Source organism: Lactuca saligna, chromosome 6, assembly GCF_052625555.1.
Source record: "Lactuca saligna cultivar CGN05327 chromosome 6, ASM5262555v1, whole genome shotgun sequence".
NCBI lineage: Eukaryota > Viridiplantae > Streptophyta > Magnoliopsida > Asterales > Asteraceae > Lactuca > Lactuca saligna.
The window spans coordinates 146,391,386-146,412,485 of record NC_136422.1 but is presented as its reverse complement, the minus strand read 5'-3'; the positions used below and the strand labels follow the sequence as shown (position 1 = coordinate 146,412,485).

The 21,100-nt window shown below is 37.3% G+C and overlaps 1 protein-coding gene across 1 annotated transcript; it reads right to left on the bottom strand.

Annotated features, from left to right (window-relative positions):
- Positions 1-2,319: 2,319 nt before the first annotated feature.
- On the bottom strand, positions 2,320-6,710 carry LOC144999776 (amine oxidase [copper-containing] gamma 2-like). The gene is made up of 4 exons (XM_078958942.1): positions 5,229-6,710; positions 5,021-5,134; positions 2,991-3,538; positions 2,320-2,670 (listed from the first exon to the last, which is right to left on the bottom strand). The coding sequence occupies exons 1-4, from the start codon at positions 6,543-6,545 to the stop codon at positions 2,454-2,456; spliced, it is 2,196 nt and encodes a 731-aa protein (XP_078815068.1). The 5' UTR covers positions 6,546-6,710; the 3' UTR covers positions 2,320-2,453.
- Between the last annotated feature and the right edge of the window lie 14,390 nt (positions 6,711-21,100).

The following is a 21,100-nucleotide window of genomic DNA, read 5'->3' as shown; positions in this document are numbered from 1 at the left end:
TCCCAACCTACTTTTTGGAAATTTTGTAGAAAAATCATCGTAAGTCGAAATTTCGATCCGTAATTCTGGAATTTTGAAAATTTTGTCTACTTTGTTCACAATTTTTCTCATAATTTTTAATGGCTTCTAACAAGTGTGAAATTGCTCACCTTCACAGGCTAGTCCGAAAGTATTTCAAATTTGATAGGCAGTTTTGTAAAATTCACCAAAAATTGTAGAAAAGTGGTATGAAAACGTGAGAGTAGTCATTTTAAAGTTATATATCTAAACTTTATCCATGTAAAACAGTGTTGAAAAATACTTCCATTAAGAGGGTCAAAAAAGTCCTAGATTGGACCAAAACTTTCCTGTCAATGGCTATTTTATGAGTTTAATATATAGATCTTACAACACAACACTCATTTTTGCTATTTAAAGTGTATAAATCTCAGATCTACTAGTTTAAATGTATTATATGTGATAAAACATACTTTTATCAAGGTTCTTATGAAGATCCAAGTGATAAACTTCAAGTTCTTAACATATTTTAGATTAATGAAGAAATCAACACATAATCACCAAATAATTCATGGAAAACACACATAGTCATGCATGTACACATAGATCTACACAAATCAACTTGTATTATCCCCCAAAAACAAGTAAAAACCAAAAACAAGGGGGTATGAACTCACCTTGGGGTGATGGATCGGTTTTGATGAAGAAGTAAAAGAAGATTTTTGATCCTAGCAAGCTTTCTTGACTAGATCTTGAACTTAGGTGGTTCTAAGAACATGATCCACAAAAATATGGGTGTAAGAGGAGATTTTTGAAGAGATCAAGAAGTTAATCCATGGATCTAAGAAAGACTTACCTAAGATTGATGGTCTTTAGTGAAGATCTTCTTAAAACACCTAGAGATCTCGAAAATTTGGATGGAAGGAAGGAGGATGTTCTTGAGAGTTTTGAGAAAGTTTTCTTGAAAGATTTTTTAGAGAATGAGGGTGGTGTGAGGTGTTTTGGCCGTGAATAAGAAGAAGGGAGGAGAGAGAGAGGGAGTATGGTGATGTGCATGGAGATCCACCATGCAATAAGGAGGTGGCAAGTGCACAATTTATCTTGTTTTCCCTTTTTTTTGTCTAATAAGCATAATGGCCTAGAATTTGGGCTTAAGAGAAAGGAATTGAAGGAATTTGGTCCTTCTCTTAACATGATCGAATTTATGAAGACCAATAATAGATTTTTCGACCCATTAGGCCTTTAAGGAGGTTCACGGCCCAAAATGGTAAAATAAAAAAAGGAATGGGTTTATGGCCCATTAAGGTTAATTAAATCATTTATGACACTTCATGGTCCATTGGAGGTAGAATGAATTGTTCTAGGCCCAAATGGCCCAAAATGTTATAGATTGATGAATTGATGATTTATTGGTCCCTTAGGCCCAATAAGAGAATCCTAGTCCGTAATGAACTTAAGCCGAGATTTCTAGGGTTTTTAACCCGTAGTTGAACATATGAGATGTATTTGAATGAGAATGAAGTATAGTATTCACTTAGAGTACAAGTTAATACACTAGGTGAATGATTGCATGAGAGTAGAATTTCCTAGCAAAAATGCTAGTTGTGACATATGGTAAGTGATGAGTTGTATCTTCATGAATGGCGGTGGATTCGGTGGTGGCTCGCATATTTTTGCCACCAGAACTCAGCGTTGCTTCAACTTCATTCTCCTGCAAACTAAATAGAGACGGATTGATGACGAAGAGAAACTTCTCACAATTTTGAAGCAAAACGGAGAGAAGCAACGTTGGATGACAATAACTTGATTTTCAGGGCATAGCAAATCATATCAGCCATCTCAAAAGTCTCTGGACAAGTTCGTGAAACTTTTTACTCACATCTGATTTTGGGTTGCTGATGGGAAGGGATTGTAGTGGATCTGTGGGAGTAGAATGAAGCTTCCGGTTTTAATGGAGAGGAGGGTTCAATGTTTTTGGAGGTGAAGGAGAAAGACAAAGGTGGGTCGATGTATTTGAGAGAGAGAGAGAGAGAGAGAGAGAGGTTAGGTGGACCCGACATACTTTTTGATTTTTCTTATGTTTTTTTAATTAATAAAATATTAAAACAAATATAAAAAATACATAAAGGAAATGAAAAAGGGCAAAATAGTCATTTCAACATTTTTTGGACTAAAATCATAGTAAATTCTTGATTTTAGACCTTCCATGCAAGTCAAAAACTTTTTTGACCTATCCAAAGTGTTTTGAATACCATAGGGACCAATTTTGCAGTTTTGTCATAAAAAAAACAACAATGCGTAGACGCGTACAACATATCCACCAAAAGGAAAAAAAGTGTCTTTAAACCATTTATTAGATATCGATCATTTAGGTCTACAACACTCTGTTTTCCGAAATTCTTACATATTCACAACATCGAGATTCGAGACCAAGATTTTTCTTAAGATTGAAACAATTATGCAGAAGATTCAGCACTAGCGCTACAAACGGGCAAATCATTCTCGTTATTTGGTGGAATGTTGAGAATAGGGTTGCTTTCATAAAAGTTAACAGGCTTCAGATCAAAGCTCGATGATACAGTCGGCATGATTGGGAAGTCCTCTTGGCATGGAACATGATGAAACCCTAATGTATACCACATTACAATGTCCTTGTTTTCAATTGATCGATCCCTGAAAAGAAAACATATATAATTTTAAGGGTAGTGCTAAATGTAAGCTGAGGAAGGTAAAATTCACAAAACTCAAAGTATTTGATATAAAATTCGACTAAATTTTACCTCATACTAGGTTGATTTCTGTTTTATTTTGACATAACTAATGGATAAAACAACTATTGGTATTTGCATTTTAACCATTTTATTTTTAAATACACTACCATACAATACTAATATAAAGTTCGACTAAATTTATAGCTTTTTAAAACTATGTGGTTATTTTAATGATGATATATGTAATTATATTTAATATAATGGTTATTTTATAATGCATACCTTTCAGACCATATTGCAAGAGTATCCTCCCCTTGACTCTGATACGTAAACAATCCTCCGGCCCACTCCTCACTCTTATTATACGGAGTCACCCAAATTTGATTATTAGTAAAAGCCCCACGCTTTTGTGGTGGATCATCAAGATCCAACAAACTGGCAGCGGTCCCACCAGGGACTAGCTTGTACCCGACCGGGTTACCAACTCGTGTCCGTTTAGACGGGTTCACAATATGGTACTCGGACGGGTCATACAACTTTAATTTCACTTGTGCATCTTTTTCTGTTTTTGCAGTATTTCTAACTGCTTTTAGGTAACTGCGCCTGGGAGATTCTCCCAGCGCAGTCTCTTCACGTTTGATGTTGACTTTGATAAAGGAGTTTGGGGGCCCATCAATGTCCATGTCAAGGTAGAAGGTGATGTAGTGGTCATGGATGACTCCGATGACATTTTCTGATAAGAGGGTGCCGTAGAGATTTTCCTCTTGGTTTACTTGGTTCATGTTGACGTAAGAAGTGCCTTTCACCATCAAGATTCCACTAAGTCCAACCTGAAAAGACAAGTTTTGAGACTTCAAATCATGATTACGTATAGAGAATAGACCACCATTATTAGAATTAGAATCTTTTTTTTTTTTTTGTAAATATCAAGGATATTTTTTAATAAAGATAAAAGTATGGGTTTGTTTATGTAAAGAATCTATTGTAAAATGCTAAACAAATGCTTGGAACTCGAGAACTACCTCATCATTGGGACAAACTAAATCATGCTAATCAAAGATCATCGGACACCCAAAAAAACTATTGAAAATTCCTTGAAATACTTTGCATAATAATTAAAGCTTTTGTGACAGTCGTGTGTTTTTTGTCTTCTTGTTTACAGTCTTGGAAAAACGTAAACATGATAGAAAACAATGGTCAAAAATCTTGATTTTTTCAAAAAAATTGTAGATTGACAAAACTTGATTTGAATCTTTACTTAATTTTTTATCAAACTAAATATTATTTAAAAAAAAAAAAAAAAAAAAAAAAAAAAAAAAAAAAAATCTAACCAGGTTTGTTTGTTTGTTTGTTTTTCTTCAATGTGTCACTATTATTTTGGATTCTTTCATTAAATTTTGACGCTTACCTAAAAGATTTTACTAGTAGAATTTAGCCATTTTCAAATTAATATTTTACCCAAAAATTTTTACATAAAAAAATAACTTATCAAATAAATACATAAAACAAATTGCATAATACATACGTTTACACAAAATTTCGATTTTCACATTAAAAAGTACGTTAACAGATCGACTGGTTTGTTTCATGTTTACCATTTGGTGATTATGCAAATTCACATATGATTCTTCTTGGAAAATATTTAGGTTAAATTGAATTCTTACGGATTTGTACTTAATTTTCCTTATTTCTTCTTCTTCTCTTATTTTCTCTCACATAACAATTTTGTACAATAACTTACCAAGGTCAAAGAGTTTCTTTTAGAAGATGTTACTGTGGACAACATTCCTTGTCTTATTTTTAAGACTCTAGGATGATGAACCATTTGAACAATCTTGAAAGGTCATTGTACAAAATGACGATTATATGCAAGAAGAAAAGAACACGAAATAAGAGAAAATAAGTACACATCTACGGTTAGTTTTAAATTTAAACCAAATTCATACGTTTTAAATTTAAACCAAAATCATATGTAAAAGTCATATTCACTTTTTTTGCATAGTCAACAAATGAAAAACATATATGAAGCAAACGCATTACGCAGCAAACCCGAGATTGGTTAAATTTCAACAAAACTATAAACTTAATTAATGACTGAAAAAAAAAACAATTTCAAAAAGCAAATAAAACTTAATGTCTTATGCAAAATAAAAAACCAATTACAAATAATGAAATAAATTAACTTCTACCTTACTAAGTTATGTATTTAATTTAATTATGCATGACATTTCACAAGTTTAGCATTTACGTAATTCGAACATCGACTTGAAAATTTTATAGTTTTTAGATAATGTGTGTGCAAATAAGCTGACCTTCACTCTAATCAACCCATCCGTCTGAAATTCCCAATCCACAATATAATCATAATTCGCAACGGAAGCTGCCATTCTTACAACTAGCGTCACCTTCGGTCTCACCTCTCGTATCTGCAAATCCACATCACCATGAAAATTCCACTCAAATAACCTTCAAATCATACTACAATTTACACATTAGGTAGAAATCGGAATCCTATTTTACCTCCAGTCCGGTGATCGGACTTTCAGAGTGTCGCCACCCAATATCGCCGGCGTAACTCTCAAAAACACAAACCATATTTGACCGGACATACGGCGTCCCGTCACCGGCGGCGAACACACCGTCCATATAATAAGCGTTACGTGGGCAATCATTAAGTGGGTCCAACGGCATCGCCTGAAGTCCGAACCCATATTCGCCGGCATCCATATACGTCTTGAAATACCAAGCGTCGGTAGGATCCATATAAGGAACAAATAGCTCCGAAGTAAACCCTTTATACATCACATTCCTCATCTCTCGGGTAATCGGATCTATCACCTTGACCCGAGATATCACCACCCCAGCTCTCGGGTCGGGTTTGAGGTGAAATTCCCAGTTTGCCCATTTCACTAGATGATCATCTTCAATGGTGAAACTTGGACCCTTTGGTTGCTCGATGGATATCGGGTTTACCAGGTTTATTTTGGAGTTTTGTGCGGAGAAACGATAGTCTGTACCTGCGGCCTTTGGTATCGGGATGTTCTTCCCTTTATCGATGATCTCCACCACTTGTTTTGTATCCATATCGAGAACAACTGTGAGCCCTTCGATTGGTCTCATGTAGAAATTTGCTGTTCCTTCCATGGAGTAACATTGCACCTTAATCAGCCGCCGGTTTTCCTCTTTTTCTCCGAACCACCCAAGTGAAATCGGCAGACAAGCAAGATCCTTTAGATCGACGCCACGTGCCAAGATCGAACGGTTGAAATCAGCGTTCCCAAGTGGAGCCCATGTTGATGACGTCATGTCTTCAATAGTCATCGTTGGGTAACCAGAGTGTTCTCCGACGTCGACAAGATTCACCTCTCCGGAACTCAACTCAACGCTGAACACGTGCGCTTGGCCGTTGACACGTGCAATGACAGACGCCTTACGTGGTGGCAGAGGCTCCCCGTGGTTCCACGCCAGCACGACGGACTTGTCTGGTTCTTCAAGCACGACGGAGTGAAGCGCGTAGGTGTTGGAGTTTAGGAATAGCGTGTGAGAGAGGAGGATGGAGCGGACTTTGTTGAGTTCGTTGAGGGTGAGGGGGTCCAGTGGGTGGTGGGGTACGTCGGCGGTGTGGAGGGGGGTGGTGGGTTTGGGTGGTTGTTTGATATTGGATTGAAAGAAACGGTTTTTGGAGGTGCACCACCGTGAGTTGGTGGAGCAGTCGAGTAACTCCTCCGCTTTGTTGGTGAGTGGCAGGGTATATGGGAGGTTGGTAAAAGTGAACAGGAGGAGGAGGGCGACGATTACAGTGAGGAAGAGAAATCGGATGAGATTTCTTGCCTCCATGGTTGTGAGTCACCGGAAGTAAGAGTGTAAGACAGTAAGTGTATGTGAGTGTTTGCACTGGATGTTGAAGACGAAGACTACATATACCAGAGTACCAGACGGAAAGTGAACGAGAGTGATGAACAGTACACTAGATGTTAATTTGGCTTTTATTACATGATCAATATTTCGTTATTTCAAGGGTTAATACCTAAAACTAGAGATGTCTATATCAAATGATAACGTCCGGAAATTATAACAAAATGTAAATAATACCCAAAACTATAAAAATGGTCTCTATTTTTTTGGTTTTAATTCCAACCCTAATTTTTTTTGTATGGACACCCATTTTGACAATGTTTTCTTTTGATTTTTATCAAATTTGAAAATACTAAAATATCCTTCTTATACATTTTATACGTTTTTTTGTATTTAATCTAAAGTTTTATTAATTAAAAAATTGAGTCTCTCTCTCTCTCTCTCTCTCTCTCTCTCTCTCTCTCTCTCTCTCTCTCTCTCTCTCTCTCTCTCTCTCTCTCTCTCTCTCTCTCTCTGGAAGAACGCCATTAAGGATTTGAAGAACGAACCCACGTTGATTTTTCAACTCCTTCATCTGTTCAAAAACATGCAACACAACCTTTGCGGTGTCATCGATTCAACAACCTCACTGCTATAGTCTTGATCAGAAATGCGCTTCGGCACAACACCAATGTACATATTCGAAGCTGAAGGGTTCCCACAAGCTGTCGATCTCTTATGGGTTGCTAGCGAAGGACCGGTGGTGAGTAGTGACGGAAAAAAGTATAGACGGTGAGCAAGGGAAGGGAGACAAGAAGGTACTACCGTTTGCCACCTCCATCCCTAAGTTGTCAATCTCCATTTACATCACCATCTGAAGCATGTCCCTCTCTGCATCATCAGATCTAAAAACCTAATAAGCCTTTCCCTCTTCGATGCCAGATTTGAATCCAATATTGGAACAGATCTTGGCATATGATCGAACGCGTTTTTCCCAAATGGATCCTACCCAAGAATTGGTTTTTAAAGATCTGCAAGAGAGATCTAATGGGATCAATCCGGTGGAGGAGTATAGTGATGACGACGAGGACGATTTGAAGAAACAAATGAAGATTAATCCCATGAAAACGAAACTCCAAAATGTGAGCTTTGCTAGATACAAATAATTTCATTTGAATCTATGATTGCATTGGGATTTTTCCATCTTGAATTTGCCAAGCGTTGATAGGATATTTTTAATATAAGATGAGTTCATAATTTCTAAGGAAATCTTGAAATGGAAAACACCCAACTTTTATTTTCGTGATTCCAAACTAGGTTAGATTCGATTTTCTTAAAATGTGATCAGAATATGAATAAATCTGAAATAATGTGTGTATTATATATATATATATATATATATATATATATATATATATATATATATATATATATATATATATATATATATATATAACCCATAAAAATCACAAAAAATTTAAACTTTTTATTTGAAAACATTCAAAATCATCATTGTTTACAAACTATTTCTAAAATAAGATTCATATCAGAGAAATCCTAAAATCATGAAATAAAAACATGAGGAGGTGAACGATCGTACATTCACCTTCCCGCGATCCTGAGAAGTACCTGAAACACAATCCAACAACTGTAAGCCCAAAGCTTAGTGAGTTTCCCCCAAAATACCAATACATAACAAATAACACAATATAATAACAAAATGCAATGGGTCCACAACTTTAAAGACTGGATTACCCCTGAGCCTACAACATAAGTCTGGATTGACTTACATGCCCACAGCTTATGTTTGGCTTGCTCCTTGACCTATTCAGTCAACAGACTAAATACCGCTAATCCCTCAGTACGAATCTGGAATGCTCGGCCCGACCCTCAGCTCATATCCGAAATGCTCATGAGTCCTCAGTATGAGTCTGGTATGCCCTCCCTAGCCCTCAGTTCACATCTGGCATACTCCAGGGTTTGTTGGCTACAACACAGAGCAATATAACCTCAACCCAAACCACATAATTATTGGGTTTTGAGCACTATAACACTCCTATGGTGCACATACAACCCTAAATGCTTTGGATCTATGTTTTCTCTAATTATACATGCACATTTTCATTTTTCCAAAGCAATGTGCTAACTAGCATACATTTGAACAATTGAATGATACAACCAGTTAGATAACTTACCTCTTAGAAGGACTTGTCGTTCTTGACATTTGAAAGCTTGAGTACCCCAAGTGTGATACCTCTAATGGTTCACAAACACCAATATGCAAGAGAGGCTTAAGATAATAGGTTGCTTGCACAAAATCAACTTCACACTCTTAGAAAGTATGTGGCAACCGATTTTTGGCTCTAGGGGATCCATTTTATAGTGTAGCAAATGCTAGGGTTACATCCATGCAAACCCTCATGCTCAATGACTTTTCACATTCTTATGCTCCTTGGGTTTAACCTCCATGGACTATCCATGGTTTATCTCATTGGTTTTGCCCATCTAAATAATCGTGGATTATTGCCCCACACTATAAGGATCATTGATTTACATAATCAATCCTCATATATTTAATTAGTCTCTTTTGACCATAAAATTAATTCGAAATTAATTCTTGATCGATACTAATTAAATAATATAATTTCATATTAATATATTATGCTTGTAATATATTAATAAATCATAAATAACGTTATTCTCAAAGTCCATCCTATCAAATTGCACTAGTGAAGGCACCCCAAAAGGATCATGCTACAATCGGGTCAAGTGCATCCCATTTATAGTTATGGGCTTAGACACCAAATACAACAATCTCCCACTTGGATAAGTCTAATAATTATAACTGTCAATGTGACTTTAGGATCCGACTTAGCAATCGTAAGCTTTCAAAAGCCGTTGTCGAACTCTTACCTTGTCAGTGACGTGCCCTTTAGATAAGGGATCATATACTCCTCTGTTCTCAAGATATCTATGCGGACAAACACATGGAACATAGTCATACTTATTGTCCTGCAATTTGTTTCCCGATTTCCGATTCTTCTGACATAGAACATAACTGAACATATCAATTTAGTTCTGACCGGGTCCGACACATAGTCAAAACAGAATCATCGAGGGGCCTTAGATATCGCTTTTAATCCTCTTAGGATAAAAGGAACAGATAAACTTCGACATTATATGCTTGTACTAACTACCTATCAAATTATACACAACGACACGTTTTATAACATCAAGTTACTAATGCATTTTCATCTTTTCTTCTCCAACTACTCATCAAAAACTAAGGTTTCATATTCAGCCACCAACTCGTCGAGTTTTCTTCTCCAACTTGTTAAGTTTGTTCAAAAAGATCTGCAACCCATAGACTTTCAACACGTTGAGTTGAGGCCATAAACTCGACGAGTTCCAAAGAAAATTTTCCTTTTTAAATAAAATTCTCATACTTGGGAATCGGGATGTTACAACTCACCCCCACTTGAACTAGGATTCTTCCTCGGAGCCTGCTACGGTGAACAAATCCAGATAATGCTCCCGCATCTTAGCCTCCGCCTCCCAGGTCCACTCGAATCCCCTCTGATGCTATCACTGTACCTTTACCAAAGGTACCTCCTTGTTACGCAGAACCTTTATCTTCCTTTCCAGAACAACCACCAGCCTCTCAACATAGTTTTGACACTCATCAACCTGAATGTCATCGAATGATACCACCACATCCTCGTCCAAAATACACTTCTGCAACTGCGAAACATGGAAAGTTCTATGAATCTGACTGAGCTCCTCTGGAAGATCCAATCTATATGCAACCTTGCCAACCCTAGCAATAATCTGGAATGGTCCAATATATCGAGGGCACAACTTCCTCCTCTTCCTGAAGCGAATCACACCCTTCCAGGGTGAGACCTTCAACAACACCATGTCACCGACCTGAAACTCTAACTCAGATCGGTGCTGGTGGGCATAACTCTTTTTTCAGACTCCGAGCAGTCTACAATCTTTGCCTGATCTGCTGAATCATGTTTGTAATATGCAGAACCACCTCGGTCCTACCCATGAGGCTATGGCTAACCTCGCCTCAACAGACCGAGGTACGACACCTCTGCCCATACAATAGCTCAAAAGGTGGAGCACCAAAACTGGACTGGAAACTGTTTTGTTAGGAAAAATCAGCAAGAGGTAGGTAGGAGTCCCAACTCCCAACAAAATCAATGACGTATGCTCGCAACATATCCTCGAGAGTCTGTATGGTCTGCTTGATCAGGCTGTCGGTTTGCGGATGATAAGATGTGCTGAAATGCAGCCTCGTTCCCAGTTCCTCGTGGAACTTCTGCTAAAAACGGGAGGTGAACTGAACAATACAGTCTGAAACAATAGAGACTGGAACCCCATGGTGAGCAACAATCTCGCAAATTAAGAGATCTTCTAATATACATTTAGTACTTAATAAATTAAGTACTTAATCATTTCCTATGTCTAATAACATATAGGTATCCTACCTAATACTATCATTGTCTAGACATGCGTACACACATATGCTTATAAGGCATACAATCCAATTTTTACGTCTCTTAGGTATTATATGATTACATTGCATATAATCATATTTCATATGATTACACCGCATATAATCATATTTTATCTCTTTCTATGTCTCTTAGGTGTTTAACAAACACCTTTTTCATTTCTATCCATACATAGGATTACATTTCATGTAATCATATTCTTTCTCTATCTACTCTTAAGGTGATACTTATGATAACCATGTTCTTTCTATATACATCTATGTGTACTTTGGTTATACACACATTGTCACACCCCAAAACCGAAATGGTGGAAGCGTTCTGGGCGGAGGACATCATGTACAATATCACAACTATGCATAATAGTAAACAAGCTACAACATCATCCATTGAATTAATAATATAATTTAATACAAGTGTGTTCTATGCATAGTTTATAAGACACCAAAAATGAATAATCAAAATAAAGACGAGCCTTGAAAGCTTCGTCTTCTCAAAACCTAGTTCGAGAAAATCCTATATTTTATGCTTTACAACTGATAAGTAGTTTTAAATCCCCATAAAACCGTTCTGATAAATAGTTTTAAATCCCCATAAAACTGTTCCGATAAGTAGTTTTAAATCCCCATTAAACCGTTCCGATAAGTAGTTTTAAATCCCCATAAAATTGTTTCGATAAGTAGTTTTAAATCCCCATAAAACCATTTCGTTTTGTTTGTGGAAAGCGATCAATAGTTGTATTTCTTACAAATAAACTATCGATGAATAATTACCCTAATATTAACCTGGTTAATTAGGCTTAAAATGTGATAAAGTTGTAACCATGTTGGACTATAATGAAGACGACGACCTATTGGCGTCGAAACTGAACATATGTCATTTGTCACCCCATGGTTGGTTTGCCATACTGTAGCTAGCAGTCAAGGTGTGGGATTGTTAGTCCCGTATAGATCTATACACACAATGCCCACTCTCCCTCCAAGAGACTCTGGTTACAATAATGTAACATAGAAAGTATATTGCTATGTCCTAAAGACGTACCATCACATTTTAGTTTGAGTAAAGATCGAATTATATCCTTTTCTTGACAAAGTAGTTTAGACCTCGTATACTTATCTAGAAAATAGATTTCACATTTTTTTCATAAATTATACATATTACAATTTATATGTTATATTTGATTAGAATGATTTCTCAAGAGTGTACCCCTTTGCTCAGCATGATACAAAGGTAACGATATTGACTGAAATAACCTTTTATATTCATATATATATATATATATATATATATATATATATATATATATATATATATATATATATATATATATATATATATATATATATATATATATATATATATATATATATATATATATATATAAGAAGGAAACGACCTTCAGACAAATAACACCACCTTAAGGCCACATCCAAACAAGGAAAAGGAAATAAGGCAATTCATTAGTCCTAAGCCCTTTAAGTCTTATTTATATATCTATACATATATAAACATGATTTTGACAATTATAAGTTTTAAAGAGTTATAAAAACATTTAGAAGAGTTTAACGGTATTCTAAAAAGAGTTTACGTGACTTTTAAAAGAGTTTACATGACTTTAAGTCATTATGTGAAGGGTCAGAGCGTAAATTGGTATCAAAACTCATTCGATCAAGATACCGAGTGTTCAAGCTGTTATTCTCACTGTTTGATCTTTAAATTCTACGATCTAGGCATTGAAGGAACTGATTTTATCTGAAAACTCGAGTTTTGAAGGCTATTTGAGAGTTTACTGCCAATCGTAAACTCAGTTTACCGTCGTAAAAGGATATATTCAAAAACCGTAATCTCTTAATATTCAAGCACCGTAAACAGGATTGAAGAACAACAAACCTATAAACCGTAAACTTATACTGTAAACTCAGTTTACGGTCGCAATCATATCAACCGTAAACTCTCTTTACGACCGTAAACTTTCTATTTTTTTAAAAATAACCGTAAACCTTTTTTGGAACTTCAAATCACTTCAATTTCAAATGGATTCTCAAAGTCAAACTCAATTTCAAGAACTTGATGTTGTTATGGGCACGACTACTCGTATTCCAAGGTTGATGTCTGCTGAAGGTTTTCCCGAGTGGAAGTATAGGATAGAAAAATATATCAAGATGAAAGATTTCAAGATCTGGAGAAGCATTCTTAGAGATCCTGTCAGAATCACTGTGAATATTGGAGGTCAATTGGTTGAAAAATCTATTGACAATTATACTGATGAGGATTTTGAGTTGATTGAAGAACAGGAAAGAGCCTTAGCCACCTTAACCATGGCATTATCCCCTGATATTGCTCAAGGTTTCGTGAGTACACTTTAGCTAAAGCTCTATGCGAAGCACTTCTTGAGGTCTATGAGGGCAATGAAGATATGAAAGAGAGTCGGCATGACATGCTGAGGCAGAAATTCAACATGTTGAACTACATTCCAGGAGAGACTCTTGAAGCTCAATTGCAAAGATTCACTGCACTCACAACTGACATGAACATTTTAGGGATTTTCTTGACCAAGTCAGAAATCAACAAGAAACTTCTGAATGCTCTTCCTAGGTCATGGGATATGAATGTTGCTGTGATTAAGAAAACCAAGGATTTGAGTCGTCTCTCTCTTGCAGAAGTCATGGCGGTTATCAAGGCATGTGACATTGATGACAAACAAAGAGAAATCAACCATGTGAATTCTTATTCTACTGCAAATCTTGGAGTTTCATCCAATAATGCTCTATCATCTTACATGACTCCCTCAAGTCAAGCTTTCGCAGTTTAACAACCTCAGATTCAAACTTTCAATGTTGTACCATCCATCCCTCACCATCAAACTCAAAATGTGTCATTCGCCATCCCTCAACCTATTTTTGCTTCGAATGTGTCAGTTGAAGCCTCTATTTCGAACTCCAAAGAATCTGATGAAAATTCTGGATCTAGATGTTGGGCTAGTCAACTGTTACAATGCCTTTGTAGCTGGAGATCTTCCACCTCAGCTATCATTTGCTGATTTGGATTAGATACATCCTGAAGATGTAGAGGAAATGGACATTACATGGCAAATTGCCATGGCTGTTTTCAGAGCCAAACAATTCGCCAAGAAAACCGGGAAAAATAACTGGGCCATGAATGCTGACAAGAAGGTGGGATTCAATAAAAGCATGCTAAGATGTTTCAACTGCCATGAGCAAGGTCATTTTGCTCGTGATTGCTCGAAACCAGATCGCAGAATCAACAGCAACAGGCAGATGGTTGTAGTAGGAAACAACCATGCAGGATCTACAACTAGTGGAGAAACAGCTATGGTTGCACAATCATTTGACTGGGAGGACCAAATTCAAGCCTTGAATATCTCAGGGCCAGAAAATGCTCACCTAGCTCAAATTGATGATACTTCTTCAAAGAATGCTGATGCTGATCCCGAAGCAGAGATGATGGAATTACAGCTTGCCCTAATGGTATCTACCTCTTTCGAGTCCAAGAAAAGCGAGGTAAATCTACCATATTGTTCTTTTTCTTGTAAAGAATATGTTACACTTCTTCGTGATGAAATACAAGTCTTACGTAGGCAAGTAGAGGACCTTAAGTATGAGGGTTATCAACTTAGGAAAGGACAAAAGCCTCTTAAGGCCCAACTAGAAGCTAAAATAAAGGATTTTAGAAAAATTCAATCAGAATACAGTGAAAAATGTGAACTGTATGATTATGTTAAAAGACAATTTGATGCAGTAACCAATGAACTTGAAGCTTTGAAAATTAAGAATGATAAAATCGATGTTTGTTTCAAAAATTACACTGCATCAAGTAAGACAGTTGAGTCTTTGTGTGAAACCCAATTAAAATTCAAAGAAAATCAAAACAAGGGTCTAGGGTATGATTGTGTTCCTCCACCTTCAATCATAACTACACATCCATCCCTACGACACAGGACGAAACTGACAAGGAGTCACATCTTCAATATGGCATACCAGCCAGTTTAGTTTCAAAAGGTTTTATTAACATTGAAAATACTGATGTTTCTACTTCCTCTACAGATCAACCATTAGATCAAGCAAAGCGCGAAGCTGGAGAACCTAATTTTGTTTTTAAACCTGATGTTTCTGTCATGAATAATTTTGATTGTGTTTCTGATGTTAAATCTGAAAATGTTTCTTGTGTTGGCTCATCATCTGATAATGTTGAATTTATCTTTTTCGATATGTTTGATGAATTGTTTGGTAATTCTGATGCTTGTGATTCTCATGAGGAATCATCAACTCCACACATCAAATCGAATGAGGCACCCTTACTTATTTCTCAATCTATTTCACATGCATGTTCTTCTGAGAAGAGTAAGAGTGTCTGTAAAGAAAATAAATCTGAAAAATGCAACACAAGTTCAAATAATAAACAGATTTGTTTTAATTGTGGTGTTGGTGGTTACATAGCTAGGAATTGTCAAAATAGGATCTTTGTAAACTATCTATCACCAAGAGGGGAGAATGATTCTTGAGGAAGGTCTTTAATTAGAAAATCCTCAAGAACTCGTTCTTGAAATAATGATGAGAAAGATAATAAAAACAGAAAAAGGGCTGGTCTTCAAACAAATAAAAAGGTTTTTACTGACAAAACTCAAAATTGTTTGCCAAAACTGAACAAGGCTCCACCAAGATTGGTTTCGTTAAAAAGCAATTCTAGATCTTCTACTAGTTTTGGTAGAACATCCAGAAGGTTTGTGCAAACTCCTGTGAAGTCTATTTCAAAACCACCAGAGAATGTTGTAAAACCTAAACTTTAGTGGAAGCCCAAATCACTTTCTAATTCATTGCTCCCACCCTCTAAAGTGATTAGGACAGTGATGGCCTGGGTTCCTAAATCTAAATGATTCCGCTCATTTTGCAGGGACAGTTGCGGAGGAATGTCGTTTTTCCTTGTTACGTTGACAGCGGCTGCTCCCGGCATATGACTGGAGACATCTCCCAACTAAGCAAAATTCAATCTTTTAATGGGGGTTATGTTTCCTTTGCGGGCGGAGATGGTGGAAAGATCACACAGTGCGGAACTGTTATGAATGGAGTGCTGAGCTTCGAAAATGTCATTATGCTCCCGAGTTAAAGCATTGTTTGTTGAGCGTTTCTCCGATATGTGACAAAGGCTACTCAACTCATTTTACTGATAAAGAGTGTATGATTCTCAAGCCTGGCATTGTCACCCTAGAAAGTGGATTCTAGTCAAATCTAAACGGGTTGGGAATGCTTATATCATCGATATGAACAACAATCTCCCTGAACAAGTCACTTGTCTTTTCTCAAAGGTCTCCGAACACAATGCAATGTTGTGGCATCGAAGACTAGGTCATGCTAACGCAAAAAACCTGAACCGTCTTGCAAAAAATGAGATGGTCTGAGGCCTTCCTATCAGAGACTTTATCATGTTTGAAAAGTGTGTTTCATGTGCTCAAGGCAAACATCATTGGAAACCACACCTGCCTAAGTAAGTCAATTCCATAAGTCAAGTGCTCCAATTGTTACACATGGACTTATTTGGACTAGTCAACATCCTGAGCATTAACCGAAGCTCATACTGTCTCGTTGGGATCGATGATTTCTCTCTATTTACATGGGTCTTCTTCTTATCCAACAAAGCAGGGGTTGTTGATCTAATAAAGAAGTTCGTGGTGATGATTAAGAAGCAGACAAACAATCAAGTGAAGGCGCTTCGCACTGACAATGGAACTGAATTTAAGAATTCGATTCTTGACCATTTTTGCGCAGAAAAGGGGATAGTGCGTCAATATAGCTCTATTCACACGCCTCAACAAAACGGTGTTGCTGAAAGGAGAAATAGAACGTTGAACGACACCACAAGGACGATGCTGTGTGATTCCAAACTACCTGTATTCTTTTGGGCCGAGGCGATTAACACTGCTTGCTACGTGCAGAACCGTGTTCTAATCAACAAAGCACAAATGAAGACTCCATATGAAATTCTTTATGGACACAAGCCTTCTGTTAGCCATTTTCGTGTATTTGGCTGTCCTTGCACCCTTCTTCACTTAGATTCCAACCCTAAATTTAATGCCAAAGCTGATGACTATTATTTTGTGGGGTATGCTGTGCGCACCGCGTATAGAGTTTACAACAAGAGGACGAAGCAGATCGTTGAATCCTATGACGTGCGCTGGCTGGAAGAGAATGAAACAGATGCTCAAGTGGGTCCCGAATGGTTATTTGATTACACATCTCTTTTCAAATCATTTAATGTGTCTTCAGATAGTTCAAGTTGATCCTCCTCTGGTTCGAAGATTGTGTACGACGATGAAGACGAAGAAGTTGTCTACAGACCCCCATCGATTGAGGGGGAGTTCTCCGCTACACGTGATGAAGACTCTTCTGCTACACCTGAAGGGGAGCCATCTGATCAACTATGTAGTCCAAAATCTAAAGTTCAAGATGGAACTCCTGATGCTGATGCTACGCCTCTTACCCCTATTGAAAGAGAGTTCATGTCTAGAGATACTTCCGCTGCCACTTCAACTTTTTATGGAACTACTCTTTCCTGAAGAAATTGAAAATGAGTTTGTAGCAGAGTCATCAAATAGGACTCAATCAGTAGATAATGGAAGTTTCAATATTCACACTCTTCCTGTTTCTCTTAATGATATCAGCCAAGACATACCCTCCAGAATCCAATGCGATCACCCGATCGAAAATGTCATTGGCCAGCTGGGAGATAGAGTTAAAACTAGAAGTCAGAGTGGGGATGTTAATGCATGTCTCTACTCTTGCTTTATATCTCAAATAGAGCGAAAGAACGTTGATATGGCTCTGAATGATCCCAGTTGGGTGGATGCGATGCATGAGGAGCTTAATCAGTTTGAAAAGCTCAGGGTTTGGAAGCTGGTTGACTTACCAAAGGGCAAAAGGGCTCTTGACACACGTTGGGTCTATCGTAATAAGCAAGATGATTCGGGAGTGATCATTAGAAATAAAGCAAGGTTAGTGGTTCGTGGGTTTCGACGGATTGAGGGTCTTGACTATACTGAGGTATTTGATCCCGTAGCTCGGTTGGAGGCTATTCACATCTTTCTCGCATATGCTTCTTACATGAATTTCACGGTATACCAAATGGATGTCAAGACTGCCTTCTTGTATGGAAAGGTGAAGGAAGAAATCTATGTTGATCAACCCCCTGGGTTTGCTGACTCAAAATTTTATAATCGTGTCTACAAGTTAGACAAAGAATTGTATGGGTTACATCAAGCTCCTTGAGCATGGTATGCAACTCTCACAAAGCATTTGCTCGAGCATGGGTACTCTCGCGGCACCATTGATCAAACTTTGTTCATCAAGCATGTGGCTAATGATCAGATGCTTGTTCAGATCTATGTTAACGACATTATCTTTGGGACAACTTGTCCACAGCTTTACAAGGAGTTTGAAGGAATAATGAAGAAAAGGTTTGAGATGAGTTCTCTTGGGGAGATGACCATGTTTCTGGGGCTTCAGGTCAAACAGTCTTCTATCGGAATCCTTATTCATCAAGCAAATTATGTGGATGATATACTGGAGAAGTTCGGGTTCAGAGATGTGAAAACTGCTCTTACACCCATGGCGGAGAGACCTCTACTGGCTCCTGATCTTGAAGGCAAATCCGTAGATTAGACGTATTATCGATCGATGATCGGTTCGCTCATGTATCTGACTGCTAGTCGTCCAGACATAATGTTTGCTGTCTGTCAATGCGCACGCTTCCAGGCGAATCCTAAACTTTCTCATCTTATTGCTATTAAACGGATTTTTCAGTATCTCAAAGGTTGCCAAAATCTGGGCCTTTGGTATCCGAAAAATCCAAAATTTGACCTTTATGCTTTTGCAGACATCAACTATGGCGGGTGTGAGCTTGATAGAAAATCGACGTCAGGAGGATGCCAATTTCTTGGAGATAGACTATCCTCATGGCAGTGCAAGAAGCAACATACGGTCTCAACCTCAACAACAGAAGCAGAATATGTCGATGCATATGCCTGTTGTTCTCAAGTTATATGGATGCAACATTAGCTGTTGGACTACGGTTTGAATTTTCTAGAAACCCCAATTCATTGCGATAATGAGGCTGCTATTCAAATCACTAAAAATCCAGTCTAACATTCCAAAACCAAGCACATTGACATCAAAATTCATTTTATTCGAGATTGTTATGAGCGTTCACTCATCAAGCTAGAACATGTTCACACTGACAATAATGTGGCGAACCTGTTCACAAAGCCCTTTAATAAAGCTCGATTCGATGTGCTTGTGGGATTTTTAAAAATGATTCTTTTTGAGGATTAATTTTTAGGTTTTCTTGGTTTAAATTTGCGCATTTTTAATCATTTCATTCTTTTCCATGCACAAATTTACGGAGAGAAATAATAAAAAATCCAAAAACATATATATATATATATATATATATATATATATATATATATATATATATATATATATATATATATATATATATATATATATATATATATATTGTTTCTGTTTTATTTTCTTTTTCCAGAAAAACTCTCAAAAATCCAAAAACATCAAAAAAATTCAGAAAATTAAAAAAATATTGTCGCTAATAGTTTTGTTTGCTGTTGAAGGACTGGGTAGTGATATTATCAAGTGATAACAGGCAACCTGAGTCTGCGTAACTGTAACAACGTAAATTTTAAAACAAAATTTTCATTTTTGGAAACATCAAAAACCATCGTTTAATATTCCAAATTCAAATGTGAGCAATATTATCATAACCAAATACATCTCAATGATCATAAAATAGTTTCCCCGACAATGTGTACGATCACGCCGACGCCTTCACACGGTCCTCGCTAGTACCTGAAACACATAACACAACAACGATAAGCATAAATGCTTAGTGAGTTCCCCAAAATACAACTTACACAAATACGCCTTTCCAGGCCCTGACCTTCCGGTCCATGTGTATCAGGGGACTTCCGTCCCGGCTAGGTAAACCTTCCGGTCCTACCTACGTCAACCTTACGGTCCACATCACAACACCTTCCAGCCCATAACATACACGCCTTCCGGCCCATAACATAATGCCTTCCGGCCCATATCAAGCATAACATACATGGCACATATACACGATTAACTTATCACATACAATGCATATAACTCATAACATATCCGACCTTCCGGTCACACAATAAAACCCTTCCGGGTACAGTATAGTGAGAAAACTCACCTCGTGGAAAGTCTAAGATCTCGCTTACTTGCTATCTCCAAATCCCAACGACGACTCTACCTCGCCTAATCATAAAAATATCATTTAATAATCAAAGACTTCCACAACTAAAACTTTATCCCTTATCATCATTCCTCAGAGGGTAAAAGACCATTTTACCCTTCCTTGACCCAAAGTCTTCATGTTGACCAAAACCCTAAAAGTCAATAAAAGTCAACCTTGTGAGTACGCGGGGCGTACATCACCAACCCATGGATCGGGGGTCTCCACCCAGTACGTTGCGCGTACTGGGAGTTACGCCCGATGTAACCATCAGATTCTAACATAATTCATTTTTGGTCTTAATCGGTTAAGCCATTACTCCAACTTCTAGATCCAACTCTGTTTATGCGTCTAAACCCATAAAGTCGAGACCTTTAAACCTTGGCATGGTTGTAAAGGCTCCAACACTTCTTAACATCATTCTAATCCAACTCAAGGACCTAGATCTCATGCATGGTGCAACATTCACGTCCAAGATATCATTTTTATGAGTCTACAACTCCAAAAGACCAGAAGTATGATGGGTCTAAGCTTATGGAGACCATTTGCACAAAAAGTCTCCACCTTTGGGACTAAAACCCTAGAAAATGGTACTTGAAGCATATAACATGAACCAAGTGACAAGATCCGAACTTTTTACCTGATAATGAAGCTTCAACCCTTGCAAAGCTCAGATCTACACTTGAACACCACTTCTAGCCTTCCCAATGAGTTCTTCTTATCCTTTGCAACTTTGGAATGGCACCACCA